At 38.3% G+C, this 14277-nt stretch overlaps 1 protein-coding gene and 1 pseudogene across 2 annotated transcripts in view; one reads left to right on the top strand and one right to left on the bottom strand.

The window, feature by feature from the left end:
* ANKRD45 (ankyrin repeat domain 45) overlaps positions 1-14277 on the top strand; it is a 51953-nt gene that overhangs the window by 28298 nt on the left and 9378 nt on the right. For both annotated transcript variants that reach the window (XM_059875798.1, XM_002694095.7), the window contains exon 5: positions 2216-2354. In XM_059875798.1, coding sequence (XP_059731781.1) covers positions 2216-2354 — 139 coding nt within the window. The remainder of the gene's footprint in view (positions 1-2215; positions 2355-14277) is intronic.
* Positions 9461-9914, bottom strand: LOC100848270 (putative large ribosomal subunit protein eL32'; annotated as a pseudogene).

The following is a 14277-nucleotide window of genomic DNA, read 5'->3' as shown; positions in this document are numbered from 1 at the left end:
CTTCAAAACTTATATATACATCATATATTTTGGTCTATATGTTTACATATATACTTATATACACTGCCTATTTTTTCATGTATCAAAATTTACATGATAGAAAAATACACAGGTGTAAAGATAGCTAATTGTAAAGCCAGCTTGCCACATTTGTCATATACTAAGTACTACGTGTGAACTAGTTGATTTCTTTTGATGTATACTAAAAAAAAAGGTATGCTAAAGGTATTAGAAATGTGTTTGGGTTTTAAATTATTTCTTGCATTTCTGGGCAGGACATTGTATGAATTTTCTGTGACTTTTAATTCTGATGAAAAAAAATTAGCTACTGCTAAAAGTGTAAGACATCAGCAAGTCTGAGAACATGATAAAACACACATTTCACTTGTTTGTAAAACATTTTACAAAATCTCTTATGAAACAAAGTATAGATAGAATTCTATTAGAAGAGCTACTGTATCTATAAGATTTGCGAAACAATCTTTCTGGCACAAACAGTGCTTTGTCAAACTAGTTACTGTGAAAGCCTTTTTAATTTCAGTTTTTAAATATTTGATTATTTGAGCTAGAAAATATTATGTACCTATACTAATGGTTAGAATAAAACAAAACATCTAAAGTAGACTTAATAATTTTCTTTTTACCCTATCAAGTCTTATTACCCTGTGATTCTAATAGCAATTTTGTGCTAATCTCAGTATACTTTTCCTCACTTATATAAATATATGTATGCATATATATAGTTTTATTAATATAAGAGATTTTGCTTTTATAAAAATAGGATCATACTATACAAATTATTCTTTAATTTTCTCTTTTCCTTTAAAGAATATATCATGGACATCTTTACAAATCCACTTCATTCTTTATACTTCTGCATATAATGTTGCTTATTTAATAATATGGACAGGACGTGTGATAAATTTATTCATGTCTCCTTATTATTACAAATCATAGAATAATGAACATCTTAAATCAGATACCAGCAATTTGCTGCTCATGTGCAAAGAGATGTTTTGAAATGCAAATTGAGAGGTTTTCAGTGAGGTTTTGCTCATTTCTTGCACTTCCTTCTCCTGTGAATCACCCAAGAAGGAATAAATATTGGCATTGTCTGTTGAGTTGCATGAAGTGCACACCATCCACCCACTTTTCCCAAATTTTGCAAACACTTTCCACAGTTCAGTTCAGTTCAGTCGTGTCCGACTCTTTGTTCAGTAGTGTCCAACCCTTTGCGACCCCAAGGACTGCAGCACGGCAGGCTTCCCTGTCTATCATCGACTCCTGGAGTTTACTCAAACTCATGTCCTTTGCGTTGGTGATGCCATCCAACCATCTCATCCTCTGTTGTCCCCTTTTCCTCCTGCATTCAATCTTTCCCAGCATCAGGGTCTTTTCCAATGAGTCAGTTCTTCACATCAGGTAGCCAAAGTATTGGAGCTTCAGCTTCGACATCAGTCCTTCCAATGAACACCCAGGACTGATCTCCTTTAGGATGGACTGGTTGGATCTCCTTGCAGTCCAAGGGACTCTCAGGAGTCTTCTCCAACACCACAGTTCAAAAGCATCAATTCTTCTCCGCTCAAGCTTTCTTTATAGTCCAACTCACATCCATACATGACTACTGGAAAACCCATAGCTTTGACTAGATGGACCTTTGTTGGCAAAGTAATGTCTGTGCTTTTGAATATGCTCTCTGGGTTGGTCATAGCTTTTCTTCCAAGGAGCAAGTGTCTTTTAATTTCTTGGCTGCAGTCACAACCTGCAGTGATTTTGGAGCCCAAGAAAATAAAGTCTGTCACTGTTTCCATTGTTTCCCCATCTATTTGCCATGCAGAGCTCACTGAAAATAAAGAAATAGGGAGAGGATGTAGACTGGCCCAAGGCATCATGACTCTAGATTAATGAGTTTCATTATACACACATTTCACTAGTGTTAGTACTGCACTATCGGATACAGTACCCCCTAGCCTCATGTGACTATAAATTAGAATTAATTAAAATTACAAATTCAACTCCTCAGTCACACCAGCCACTTTTCTAATGCTCCCTGGCTATATGCATCTAATGGTGACTGTATTAGACTGTGCAGATATTTCTGTGATCATTTCCATCATCATAGAACGTTCTGTTGCAGAGTGCTGGTTTAGAGATACTATAGAGTTTCATTTTTAAATAAACAAGTGGAAAGTAAATTCCTTGTTTCTGTCTCTAGAATATCCTCCTCAGTGCATGCCGTGTAAAAAATGAATGGTTGGAAACCCATTTGGAAGCTTCCATTAATGAGCTGTTTGAGCAGAAACAGCAATTGGAAGACATTGTGACTCCTATCTTCACGAAAATGGCTACACCACGTAAGTTTTGGATAAAAATGATTTGAAAGTTGCATAAAAATTAGATTCAGTGTTGTTATTTCTGAGATAATCAGATTTCAACAATCTTCATGAAGTAGCCATTAACCTTATTATAAGCTCTAATCCATAACTCAGTTTCATTCAGTTCCAATATTAATAATAGCTAAAAATAATGACTGAGTTATTTCTATAATGTCTAGTACTAATCTTATTACCATCACATCATTTAATTTTATGCAATTTGCTATGGTTTTGACTAATGATTTTCAACCAGAAAGCATGTCTTTCAAGGAGACAGGCAGAATTTGAAAAAAAAATTTTTTTTTCAGTGATGAAGGTCTATACTTTCAAAAGCCTGTTGTGGGAATACTGTACTGTCATTGGAAAAGGTACACTGTCAGAATCTTGGTGGCACATGTACCTAAGATTTTAACGCTATCAGCTTTATTGAGATAGAATTCTCATACCATGAAATTTACCATTTAAAAATGTCCATTTCAGTGGTTTTCGGTGTATTTTCAGTTATATAATCATCACCACTGTCTAATTTTACCACATAATTTCTCCATTTTATTACCCCCAAAGAAACACCATACCCGTTAGTAGTCACTGCCCATTCCTTGGTTCCACAAGTCCCTGGCAACCACTGATCTACTTTTTATCTCTATGGATTGCCTGTTCTGAACATTTCATAGAATCATACAGTCTGTCACCTTTTGTGTCTGGCTTCTTTCACTTTGCATAATGTTTTTAAGCTTCATCATGTTGTAATATATGTCAGTATTCCTTTTTATTGTTAAATCATAGTCTATTGTGTGGATTCAAATGTATCTGTTCATTAATAGACATTTGAGTTTCTGTTCATTTGACTATTATAAATAATGCTGCTGTGAACTTTTGTGTACAAATTTTTATGTGGCCGCATGTTTTCATTTCTCTGGGTCTGTATTTAGAGGGGGAATTGCTGGGTCACATGGTACCTCTATTTCTGACCTTTGGAGGAATTACCAAACTGTTTCCAAATTTCTATTTTCATAAGCAATATATAAGAGGATTCCAATTTTGTCCACATTGTTATCAACATTTGTTATTATCTTAAAAAATATTTTTTAGCTCTTCTAGTGGGTATGAAGTATCTTAATGTAGTTCCCATTTGCATTTCCTTAGTTACTGATGATGTTAAACATTCTTTCATGTGCTTACTGGACATTTGCATATTTTATTTGGAGAAATGTCTTTTTGAATCTTTTGCCTATTTTTAAGTTGAGTTGTCTCCTTGTTTTTTAAATTGAACTATATATTTGATTTATAATATATTAGTTTTAGGTATACAACATAGTAATTCAATATGTTAATAGAATTTAAAGTTCTATTAACAAAGAAGTAAATGGCACCCCACTCCAGTACTTTTGCCTGGAAAATCCCACGGATGGAGGAGCCTGGTAGGCTGCAGTCCGTGGGGTCGCTAAGAGTTGGACACAACTGAGCGACTTCACTTTCACTTTTCACTTTCATGCATTGGAGAAGGAAATGGCAACCCACTCCAGTGTTCTTGCCTGGAGAATCCCAGGGACGGAGAAGCCTGGTGGGCTGCCGTCTATGGGGTCACACAGAGTTGAACACGACTGAAGTGACTTAGCAGCAGTAGCAGCAGCAGCAATGACTATACTTCCCTGTGTTGTTCAGTATATCCCTGTTGCTTGTTTATTTCAAGTGTAGTAGTTTATGTCTCTTACTGTTCTACCCCTATTTTACCCTCTTGTCTTTCCCCTCCTACTGGTAACCACTAGTTTTTTCTGTATATCTGTGAGTCTATTAGTTTTATTACTTTCATTGTTTTTTGCAAAAAATTTTTAGATTCCACATGTAAGTAATTGTATGTAGTATTTGACAAGACTTTCTGAGATACAGTCTATCAGAGATATTGACTTGTAATTTTCTTTTTTTTGAAGTTATTTTTGGCTGGTTTTGGTATCAGGATAATGATGGCCTCATAGAATGAATTTGGGAGTATAGGAGTTAACTCTTCTTTGTATGTTAGGTAAAATTTTTGTGAAGTCATTCAGTCCTGTCTTTTGCTTTCTAGAAGTTTTGAAAATTACAAATTCAATTGCACGACTGCTGATTGATCTGTTCAAATTGTTTCTTTTTGATTTAGTGTTTGAAAATTTATGTTTCTAGAAATTTGACCATTTCTTCTACGCTGTTTAGTTTGTTGGCATGTAACTGTTCATAGTATTCTTTTATGACTTTTTTATATCTCTGTGATATCAGTTGTTATTTCTCCTCTTTCATTTCTTATTTTGTTTATTTGGGCTCTCTTTTTTTCTTGATTTGTCTGGCTAAAGGTTTATCAATTTTATTTATTAAAAAAAAGTACTGACTTCATTGATTTATTGTATTTATTTCTTCTCTGATTTTTTTTCCTTCCTTCTGCTGATTTTGGGCCTTATTTGTTTTTCTTTTTCTAATTCCTTTATATGAAATTAAAGGAAGGTTAGGTAAGTTAGGTTGTTTATTTGAGATATCTTTTGTTTCTTGACGTATTCCTCTATTGCTGTAAACTTTCCTCTTAGAACTTCCCTTTCTACATCCTGTAGATTTTGGAAAGTTGTGTTTACGTTTTCATTTGTTTTGAAGTATTCTCTGTTTTTCTCTTTGACTCATTAGCTCATTGGTTTTTTTAGCAGCATGTTGTTTAGTCTCCACATGTATGTGTTTTTCTTCTTATTTTTGAATTGTAAAAGTTCTTTGTATATCTTGGGTATAAAGCTCTTATCAGATATATAACTTGCAAATATTTTCTTCCATTATGTGAATTATCGTTTCATTTCCTTAATTGTGTTCTTTGAAGCACAAAAGGCTTTAAGTTTGATGAAATCTAATTTATCTATCTTTCCTTTTGTTGATTGTGCTTTCAGTGTCATATCAGAGAAACATTGCCTTGTCTAAGTTCTCCAAGATTTACTTTTATGGTTTTTTTTTGTAAGACTTTTACAGTTTTTTGACCCTTATGTCTAAACATGTCTGTGATTAATTTTAAGTTATTATTTGTTTATGGTGTCAGGTAGGAATCCAACTTCTTTCTTTTGAATGTGAATACCCAATACCTAAGATATTTGTGTTTATCAAAAGGAACTGTGGTTTTTCAAAAGTGAAGGTACTGAATATATCCTCAGTAGTATGACAGACTGTCCCTTGCCATCTGTATCCAACATTGAATGAGCATACCCACTGCACTGTCTTAGGTCCCTGAAGGGAAATAGATACCTTTACATTGTTCTTGTCTTTCAGGAGTCCATTACCCAGTTTGTGAGTAAACAAGTATTCTTGAAAGGATAAACTAAATGCTGTGTAACTCAGGGAGGCCTAAACATAAAGAGAAAGCATGAAGAAAGAGGAATTTCCTGGAAGGATAGGTAGCCAGGGTGGAGTACATAGGGAATTATGAAATGAAAGTACAATATGATGATGAAAAATTGAAATTCGGAAATAGGGAAGTGGTCAGTATCCATCTGGCTGATTGTAGTTGAGTCTGAATTGGGGAAGAGTAGAAAATAAGGTTGAAAGTTAGCTTGTGATCATTTCATTAAAAGTACTGAATTATAAGCTTAGATGTTTGGGCTTTACTTTCAGGGCCATGGGTTGCCATTAAGGGCTTTGTTTGGAGTAGGAAAAATGAGGGATTAAGTAGTGGAAAATAATCTGGCTTTCCTTGCAAAATGGTTTGGAGGGAGAAGAGACCAGAGGGAGTGAGACCAGTGTAGTCCAGGAAGGAGATGGTCAAGATGCTTATACAGTCAATTCCCACCTTTCCCTGAGCTATCACTATTGTTAGTCTGGCCCAACAATCATTTCTCTTTCCCTTATCACCTCTGGGAAATAATTACAGAGGCTTTAATCAAGATGGTGGTATAGAAGGACATGGAGCTCACCTTTTCCCACAGATACATAAGAAATACATCTACATGTGGAACAGTTATCACAGAATAACTATTGAACACTATTGAATGGAAAATCTCAGATACCTAGAAGTGCAGGGAAGATCTCCATGTAACTGGGTAGGATAAAAGAAAAAGAAGGAAGGAAGCAGGACAGGATCTGTGCCCCTGGGAGAGGGCTGCAAAAGAGGAAAGGTTTCCATGCCCTAGGAAGTCGTCACACTGGTGGTGAGATCACCCAGGACAGAATGGGAGCTTCAGAGGCTTGGAGGAGAACACAGCAGTCAGTTTGTAGCAGGCAGAAAAGAGAGACACCAGCATAGAGGGCCTGTACCACCTTGCTGCAGTCCCCAGCCAGAGATATGCACCTGCTGGTGTGTGCAGAGGCTGTGTGCTGAAACTCATGCTTCAGAGGACAGACTTGGGGAAAGAACTGGGGTTAGTCTTGCAAAGACAACCTGAAGGAGCTAGAGTGTTATATGGGCCAAAAGCAGAGGTGTACATGGAAGAAGCCCAGCCTGCCATAGAAGTGAAATGCCATTGTTAAGAGGTGCACAAAAGGAAGGACAGGGCCCGTCATAGCAGCCTCACTTTTGACAGTCTCATGGCTGGCCTGCGCTACCCTTGAAACCCCATTGTTAATGCAGGAGTGAAGCGGGTGGTGGGGTCTGCCATAGGTGCTTCTTTCTCAGAGCTGCCTGTGTGAACTCTGGGGGTATGCAAGGATGCCCACACTCAGAGGCAGAGTTGAAAGCAGAGCCCTCTCTCCAATGGCTATATGATCTACAACATTGTTGCTAGCTTTGTAACTCAGTGCCTCTGGGACATGCAAGTGGATAGTGGGTGCTCCTGTGGCTGGAATAGGTCTGGCCTTAGCAGCTGTGGGCTTTGTGTGTGCATGCACATGAAGGTGGGGCTGGGGTCTGGGCTGCTTCCGTTATCTCCCAGTTGTGCAACTGCTGTGGTCCTGGTGCTTGACTTCAGTGGATTGGCGCCTGTGGATCTGCATTAGTGGCTTTGTGAACATAGTGTGTGAGGGACACAGGGCTGATTGTCTGTATTCCCACAGTGGAGGTGGGGCCCAGGGTAGTGTACACAATAGTGTACTTTGTGAGCCCCCACAATGGGTGACAGGCGATACCACAGAGTGTGCTCCTGGTGAACAGCTCCAATGGAAGAATGCTCAGTTGCTCCTCTTGTAGTGGGAGCACTCCAGTCCTGCCTACCACACAGTGAAGCTTAGAAATGGATCTGGGGGCTTCTTTTCTAACAACTAGGAAGCAGACCCTGACTCTAACAGTGCTGTGACAACCACAGAGCAAAGAAGAGGCCCCATTCAGCATCCAGTGCAGGCTACGGTCACCACATCATCAGTCATACCTTCTATCAATGGGATAATGGCCAGCACACACTGAGGAAAGATGCTGCAGGCATCCATACTAACAAACAGCCCTTGTACCAAATATATTAAACAGACACAAGCTAGGTAGAGATACTTTTACATAAAAATAGCCCTTCAAGACCACAGTAGATAATTGTTTATCCTAAACTCATAGAGTAAGAGAAATATAAGTAAAATGAAGAATCAGAGGAACCACTCCCACTTTTAATCTTTGATTGAAAGATCAAGAGAATTTCCCTGAAAGAACAATGAAACAGACTTCTTCAGCTTAATAGACACCAAGTTAAAAAAGGAAATAATGAAAATGCTGAATGAATTAAACAGGGCTTTCATTAGAAATTCTGCTGCTGCTGCTGCTGCTAGGTCACTTCAGTCGTGTCCGACTCTGTGCGACCCCAGAGACGGCAGCCCACCAGGCTCCCCCATCCCTGGGATTCTCCAGGCAAGAATACTGGAGTGAGTTGCCATTTCCTTCTCCAATGCGTGAAAGTGAAAAGTGAAAGTGAAGTCACTCAGTCATGCAGATTACTGTTAAAAAAAAGAACTAGAAACTATAAAGAGGAACCAAGAAAAATTAGAAAATTCATTTGCTGAGATAAAAACTGAATGTAAGGCAACATGTAGCAGATTGATAATGTAGAAGAATGAATAAGTGATCTGCAAGTTAAAATAATGGAAATCTCCCAGTCAGAAATTTCCCAGTTTGATTCCTGGGTTGGGAATATCCGCTGGAGAAGGGATATGCTACCCACTCCAGTATTCTTGGACTTCCCTTGTGGCTCTGCTGGTAAAGAATCCACCTACAATGCAGGAGACCTGGGTTCGATTCATGAGTTGGGAAGATTCCCTGGAGAAGGGAAAGGCTACCTACTCCAGTATTCTGGCCTGGAGAATTCCATGAACTGTATAGTCCATGAGGTCACAAAGAGTCACACATGACTGAGCGACTTAAATACTTTCACCCAGTCAGAAGAGCAAACAGAAAGAAAAATTTTTAAAAATGAAAGCAATATAAAAAGACCTTTATATTATTTTGTTGTTCAGTCACTAAGTTATGTCCGACTCTGTTACCCTATAGACTGCAGCACGCCAGGCTTCCCTGTCCTTGACTATCTCCCAGAGTTTGCTCAGATCCTTGTCCATTGAGCCAGTGATAAAGTGTGCCAACCTACACATAATAGGGCTCCCAGAAGCAGAAGAAAAAGGGGAATGAAAGTGTATTTTAAAAAGTTATGGCTGAAAACTTCCCAAATCTAAAGAAAGAAACAGATATCCAGGTACAGGAAGCACAGAGGGTACCAAACAAGATGAATTCAAACAGACCAAAACATAATTAAAATGGCAAAAGTTAAAAATAAAGAGACGGTTCTAAAGGCAGTAAGAGAAAAGTGGTGGTTTAGTCGCTAAGTCATGTCCAACTCTTGAGTGATTTACAAGGGAACCTCCATAAAGCTATTAGCTGATTTCTCTACAGAAATGTTGCAGGCCAGAAAGGAGTAGCAAAATATATTGAAAATCCTGAAAGGAAAAATTTGCAATCTAGGATATTCTACCCACCAAGATTATCATTTAAAATAGAAGGAGAGATCAAGAGTTTCTCAGACAAGTAAAAGGTAAAACAATAGAGCAATACCAAACCTGTTCTGAAGGAAATATTGAAAGATTGTCTTTAAATAGAAAAGAAGCAAGAATCTATAGGAAAGAGCCAATCACAGGTGGAAATAAATTAAATGAGTCAGTAACACATTTTTTTTTGATGAGTTTCATGGTTTTATTAACACAAACACAATGTGTACATGAGCTGTCTCTTCATTTTATTTGCTGCATAGCCTGATGTTGGGATTGCTGACTCTAATAACCAGCTGGATTGCTCTTTCCACAATGTCTTTTCAGTCTTTTCAGTTCTTGGAGGAGATGTGAGCAATCTCAGCATAGTAAGATTTGTTGCATATCAGCAGCACTTCAAACTCTTCGATGTTGTGTCCAGGAGCTTCCAGAGTCTCCTGGGCAACATGTGCTCTGGTTTCTTGTTGCTCCTATATCCAGTATTAGGCATCAAGATGTGGCCCTTGAATCTCCCATACACCCCGTTGTCAGTGTTTCTGGGTTTCTGCCAGTTCCACTTAATTTTGACATATTGATTTGACTGGTGTTGGATGAACTTCTTGGCCTCTTTTTGAAGATCTTGAACTTCACAAGGGGCCTGGGGGCAGTCATGATGCCAAGTAGGAGATGGCTGCCACTTCTGTATGCATAGCTGAGGAAGAGAGCAGTACACAGATTTTTAAAAATGAAATAAATTTTTTTCTATGAAAGTGATAACCACAATGAACAGCAAAAGGATAAATGAAGATGTAAAATAGAACATCAAAGTCATAAAATGTGGGGGAAGAAAGTAAGAAAATGATATTTTTTTTAGAATGTATTCGAACCTGTTTGACTACCAGTCTAAAGCAAGTGGGCTTCCCTGGTGGCTCAGACGGTAAAGCGTCTGTCTGCAATGCAGGAGACCTGGGTTCAATCCCTGGGACAGGAAGATCCCCTGGAGAAGGAAAAGGCAACCCATGCCAGTACTCTTGCCTGGAAAATCCCATGGATGGAGGAGCCTGGTAGGCTGCAGTCCGTGGGATCACAAAGAGTCGGACATGACAGTGATGTCACTTTCACTAAAGCAAGTAGATGTAGGAAGGGGTTAACATACTGAAAAGCAGGGTAACCACAAATCAAAAAAATACAATAGATTCACAAAAACCAAAAAGAAGAGAGCACAAGAATAATACAAAAGAAATCAAGCCACAAAAGGAAAAACTAAAAGAAAAAGAACAAAGAAGAAATACAAAGTCACCAGAAAAAAAGTTTAAAGTGGCAATAAATACATACATATCAATAATTACCTCAAATGTCAAGAGACTCCTTCTCCAATCTGAAGGCATCAGTGGTAGATTGAATAAAAAAATAAGAGCCTACACTACGTTGCATTGAAGAAGTGGGGAAAACCACTAGGCCATTCAGGTATGACCTAAATCAAATCCCTTATGATTATACAGTGGAAGTGGGAAATAGATCTAAGGGACTAGATCTGATAAGACAGAGTGCCTGATGAACTATGGACGGAGGTTCATGACATTGTACAGGAGACAGGAATCAAGACCATCCCCAAGAAAAAGAAATGCAAAAAGGCAAAATGGCTGTCTGAGGAGGCCTTACAAATAGCTGTGAAAAGAAGAGAAGCAAAAAGCAAAGGAGAAAAGGAAAGATCCAACCAGCCCATCCTAAAGGAGATCAGTCCTGGGTGTTCATTGGAAGGACTGATGTTGAAGCTAAAACTCCAATATTTGGCCACCTGATGCAAGGAGCTGACTCATTTAAAAAGACCCTCATGCTGGGAAAGATTGAGGGCAGGAGGAGAAGGGGACGACAGAGGATGAGATGGTTGGATGGCATCACCAACTCAATGGACATGAATTTGGGTGTACTCTGGGAGTTGGTGATGGCCAGGGAGGCCTGGTGTGCTACGGTCCATGGGATCGCAAAGAGTCGGACACGACTGAGTGACTAAACTGAACTGAACTGAATACGTTGCATATGAGAGACCTACTTTAGGGCAAAGGACACACATAGATTGAAAGTGAAGATATGGAAAAAGATATTTCATGCAAATGGAAATGACAAGGAAGTGGTTGTAGCAATGCTCATATCTGACAAAATAGACTTTAAAGGTCATAAAGAAAGATAAAAATGAAGATACTATATAATGATAAAAGGAACAATACAATACAATCAAATACAAACAATCCAATCCAATCCAATACAAACAATACAATACAATCCACCTGATATAGAACCACCCAAATACATAAAATAAATACTAATAGATGTAAAGGGAGAGATTTATGGCAATACCTCAATAGTAGGAGACTTTAACACCTCACTCACACCAATGAATAGATGTTTCAGGAAGAAAATCAGTAAGGCAACAGAGATCCTAAATGATAAAATTCAACATGCTGTGTGTGCATGTGTGCTGTCACTTTAGTTGTGTCTGACTCTTTGCAACTCTATGGACTGTACTCACCAGGCTTCTCTGTCCATGGGATTCTCCAGGCAAGAATACTGGAGTGGGTTGTCCTCTTCTAGAGTATCTTCCCGATCCAGGGATCAAACTGGTGTCTCCTGCATTGCAGGTAGAATCTTTACTGCTGAGCCACTGGGGAGACCAAAATCTAACAGACAATTGATTTTGTCCAGGATATTATATCCAAAAACAAACAAACAAAAAACCAGAATGCACATTCTTTTCAAGTTCACATGGAGTATAGTCTAGGATTGACCACATACTAGGGTACAAAACAAGCCTGAATACATTTAAGAGTATACAAGTTATTTCAGGCATCTTTTCTGACCACAATTTCATTAACTAGAAATCAACCATAGAAAAAGAAAAGAAAAAATCGATTATGTGGAGACTAAGTAACATGCTACTAAAAAATGAATGGGTCAACAATGAAATCAAATAGAAAATAAAAAAACTACCTTGAGACAAATGACTATGAGAACACCACCATATAAAATCTGTGGGATGCAGCAAGAGCAGTTCTTAGAGAGAAGTTCATAGTGATACAGGCCTTCTTCAAGAAACAAGAAAAATCTGAAATAAATAATCTGCCACTTAAAACACTGGGCTGGAAGAAGCACAAGCTGGAATCAAGATTGCTGGGAGAGACATCAATAACGTCAGATATGCAGATGACACTACCCTTATGGTAGAAAGTGAAGAGGAACTAAAAAGTCTCTTGATGAAAGTGAAAGTGGAGAGTGAAAAATTTGACTTAAAGCTCAACATTCAGAAAACGAAGATCATGGCATCCGGTCCCATCACTTCATGGGAAATAGATGGGAAAACAGTGGAAACAGTGTCAGAGTTTATTTTTGGGGGCTCCAAAATCACTGCAGATGGTGACTGCAGCCATGAAATTAAAAGACGCTTACTCCTTGGAAGGAAAGTTATGACCAACCTAGATAGCATATTCAAAAGCAGAGACATTACTTTCCCAACAAAGGTCTGTCTAGTCAAGGCTATGGTTTTTCCAGTGGTCATGTATGGATGTGAGAGTTGGAGTGTAAAGAAAGCTGAGCGCCAAAGAATTGATGCTTTTGAACTGTGGTGTTGGAGAAAACTCTTGAGAGTCCCTTGGACTGCAAGGAGATCCAACCAGTCCATTCTGAAGGAGATCAGCCCTGGGATTTCTTTGGAAGGAATGATGCTCAAGCTGAAACTCCAGTACTTTGGCCACCTCATGCAAAGAGTTGACTCATTGGAAAAGACTCTGATGCTGGGAGGGATTGGGGGCAGGAGGAGAAGGGGACGACAGAGGATGAGATGGCTGGATGGCATCACTGACTCGACGGACATGAGTCTGCGTGAACTCCGGGAGTTGGTGATGAACAGGGAGGCCTGGTGTGCTGTGATTCATGGGGTCTCAAAGAGTCAGACATGACTGAGTGACTGAACTGAACCACTTAAAACAGTTAGAAAAAGAAGAACGAGCAAAACCTAAAGTCAGTGGAAGGAAGGAAATAATATAGATCAGAGAGAAAATAATAAGATAGAAATTTAAAAAGCAATAGAAAATAAAGTTGAGTGGTTCTTTGAAAAAAGTAAACAAAATTGACAATCCTCTAGCCAGACTCACCAAGAAGAAAAGAGAGATGATCTAAAAAAAACAAAAAACAAAATCAGGAATGAAAGAGGAGAAATCACAACTGATACTGCAGAAACACAAAAACCTATGAAAGAATACTGTAAACCATTATATGCCAACAAATGGGACAACTTAGGAAAAAAGAAGCCATTTCTAGAAACATATAGCATACCAAAATTGAATCAAGAAGATATAGGTAATTTTAACAGACCAATCTCTAAAGTGAAATACAATTTGTAATAAAAAGCTCTCTACAAACAAAAGTCAGGACCAGATGGCTTCACAGGAAAATTCTATGAAACATACAAAGAAGAACTTACATGAATCCTTCTCAAACTCTTCCAAAAGAGTGAAAAGAAGGGAACACTCCCAAAGACATTTTATGAAGCTGCTATTACCCAGATACCAAAAGTAGACAAAGATACCACCAAAAAAGAAAATTATAGGCCAATGTTTTTGACAAATTAGATGCGGATATTCTCAACCGAATACTAGCAAACTGAATCCAGCAACACATAAAAAAGATCATACACCAAAAAAAGCAAACAACCCAATCAAAATATAGGCAGAAGACCTAAATAAACATTTTTCCAACGAAGGCATATGGATGGCTAATAGATACATGAAAAGATGTGTATCATCACTAATTATTAGAGAAGTGCAAATCAAAACTATGGGGTACCACCTCACACTGGTCAGAGTGGCCATCATAAAAGGTCTACAAAGAAAGAAATGCCAGAGAGGGAGCAGGGAAAAGGAAGTCCTCCTGTACTGTTGTAGGAATGTAAATTGATGCAGCCACTATGGAAAACAGCATGTAGGTTCCTCGAAAAACTAAAAATAGGGTTGCCATATGATCCAGCAGTTTCACTTCTGGG

The sequence above is a fragment of the Bos taurus genome, chromosome 16, assembly GCF_002263795.3.
Source record: "Bos taurus isolate L1 Dominette 01449 registration number 42190680 breed Hereford chromosome 16, ARS-UCD2.0, whole genome shotgun sequence".
Classification (NCBI taxonomy): domain Eukaryota; kingdom Metazoa; phylum Chordata; class Mammalia; order Artiodactyla; family Bovidae; genus Bos; species Bos taurus.
The sequence above is the reverse complement of the archived record's forward strand: the minus strand, read 5'-3'. Positions and strand labels throughout refer to the sequence as shown.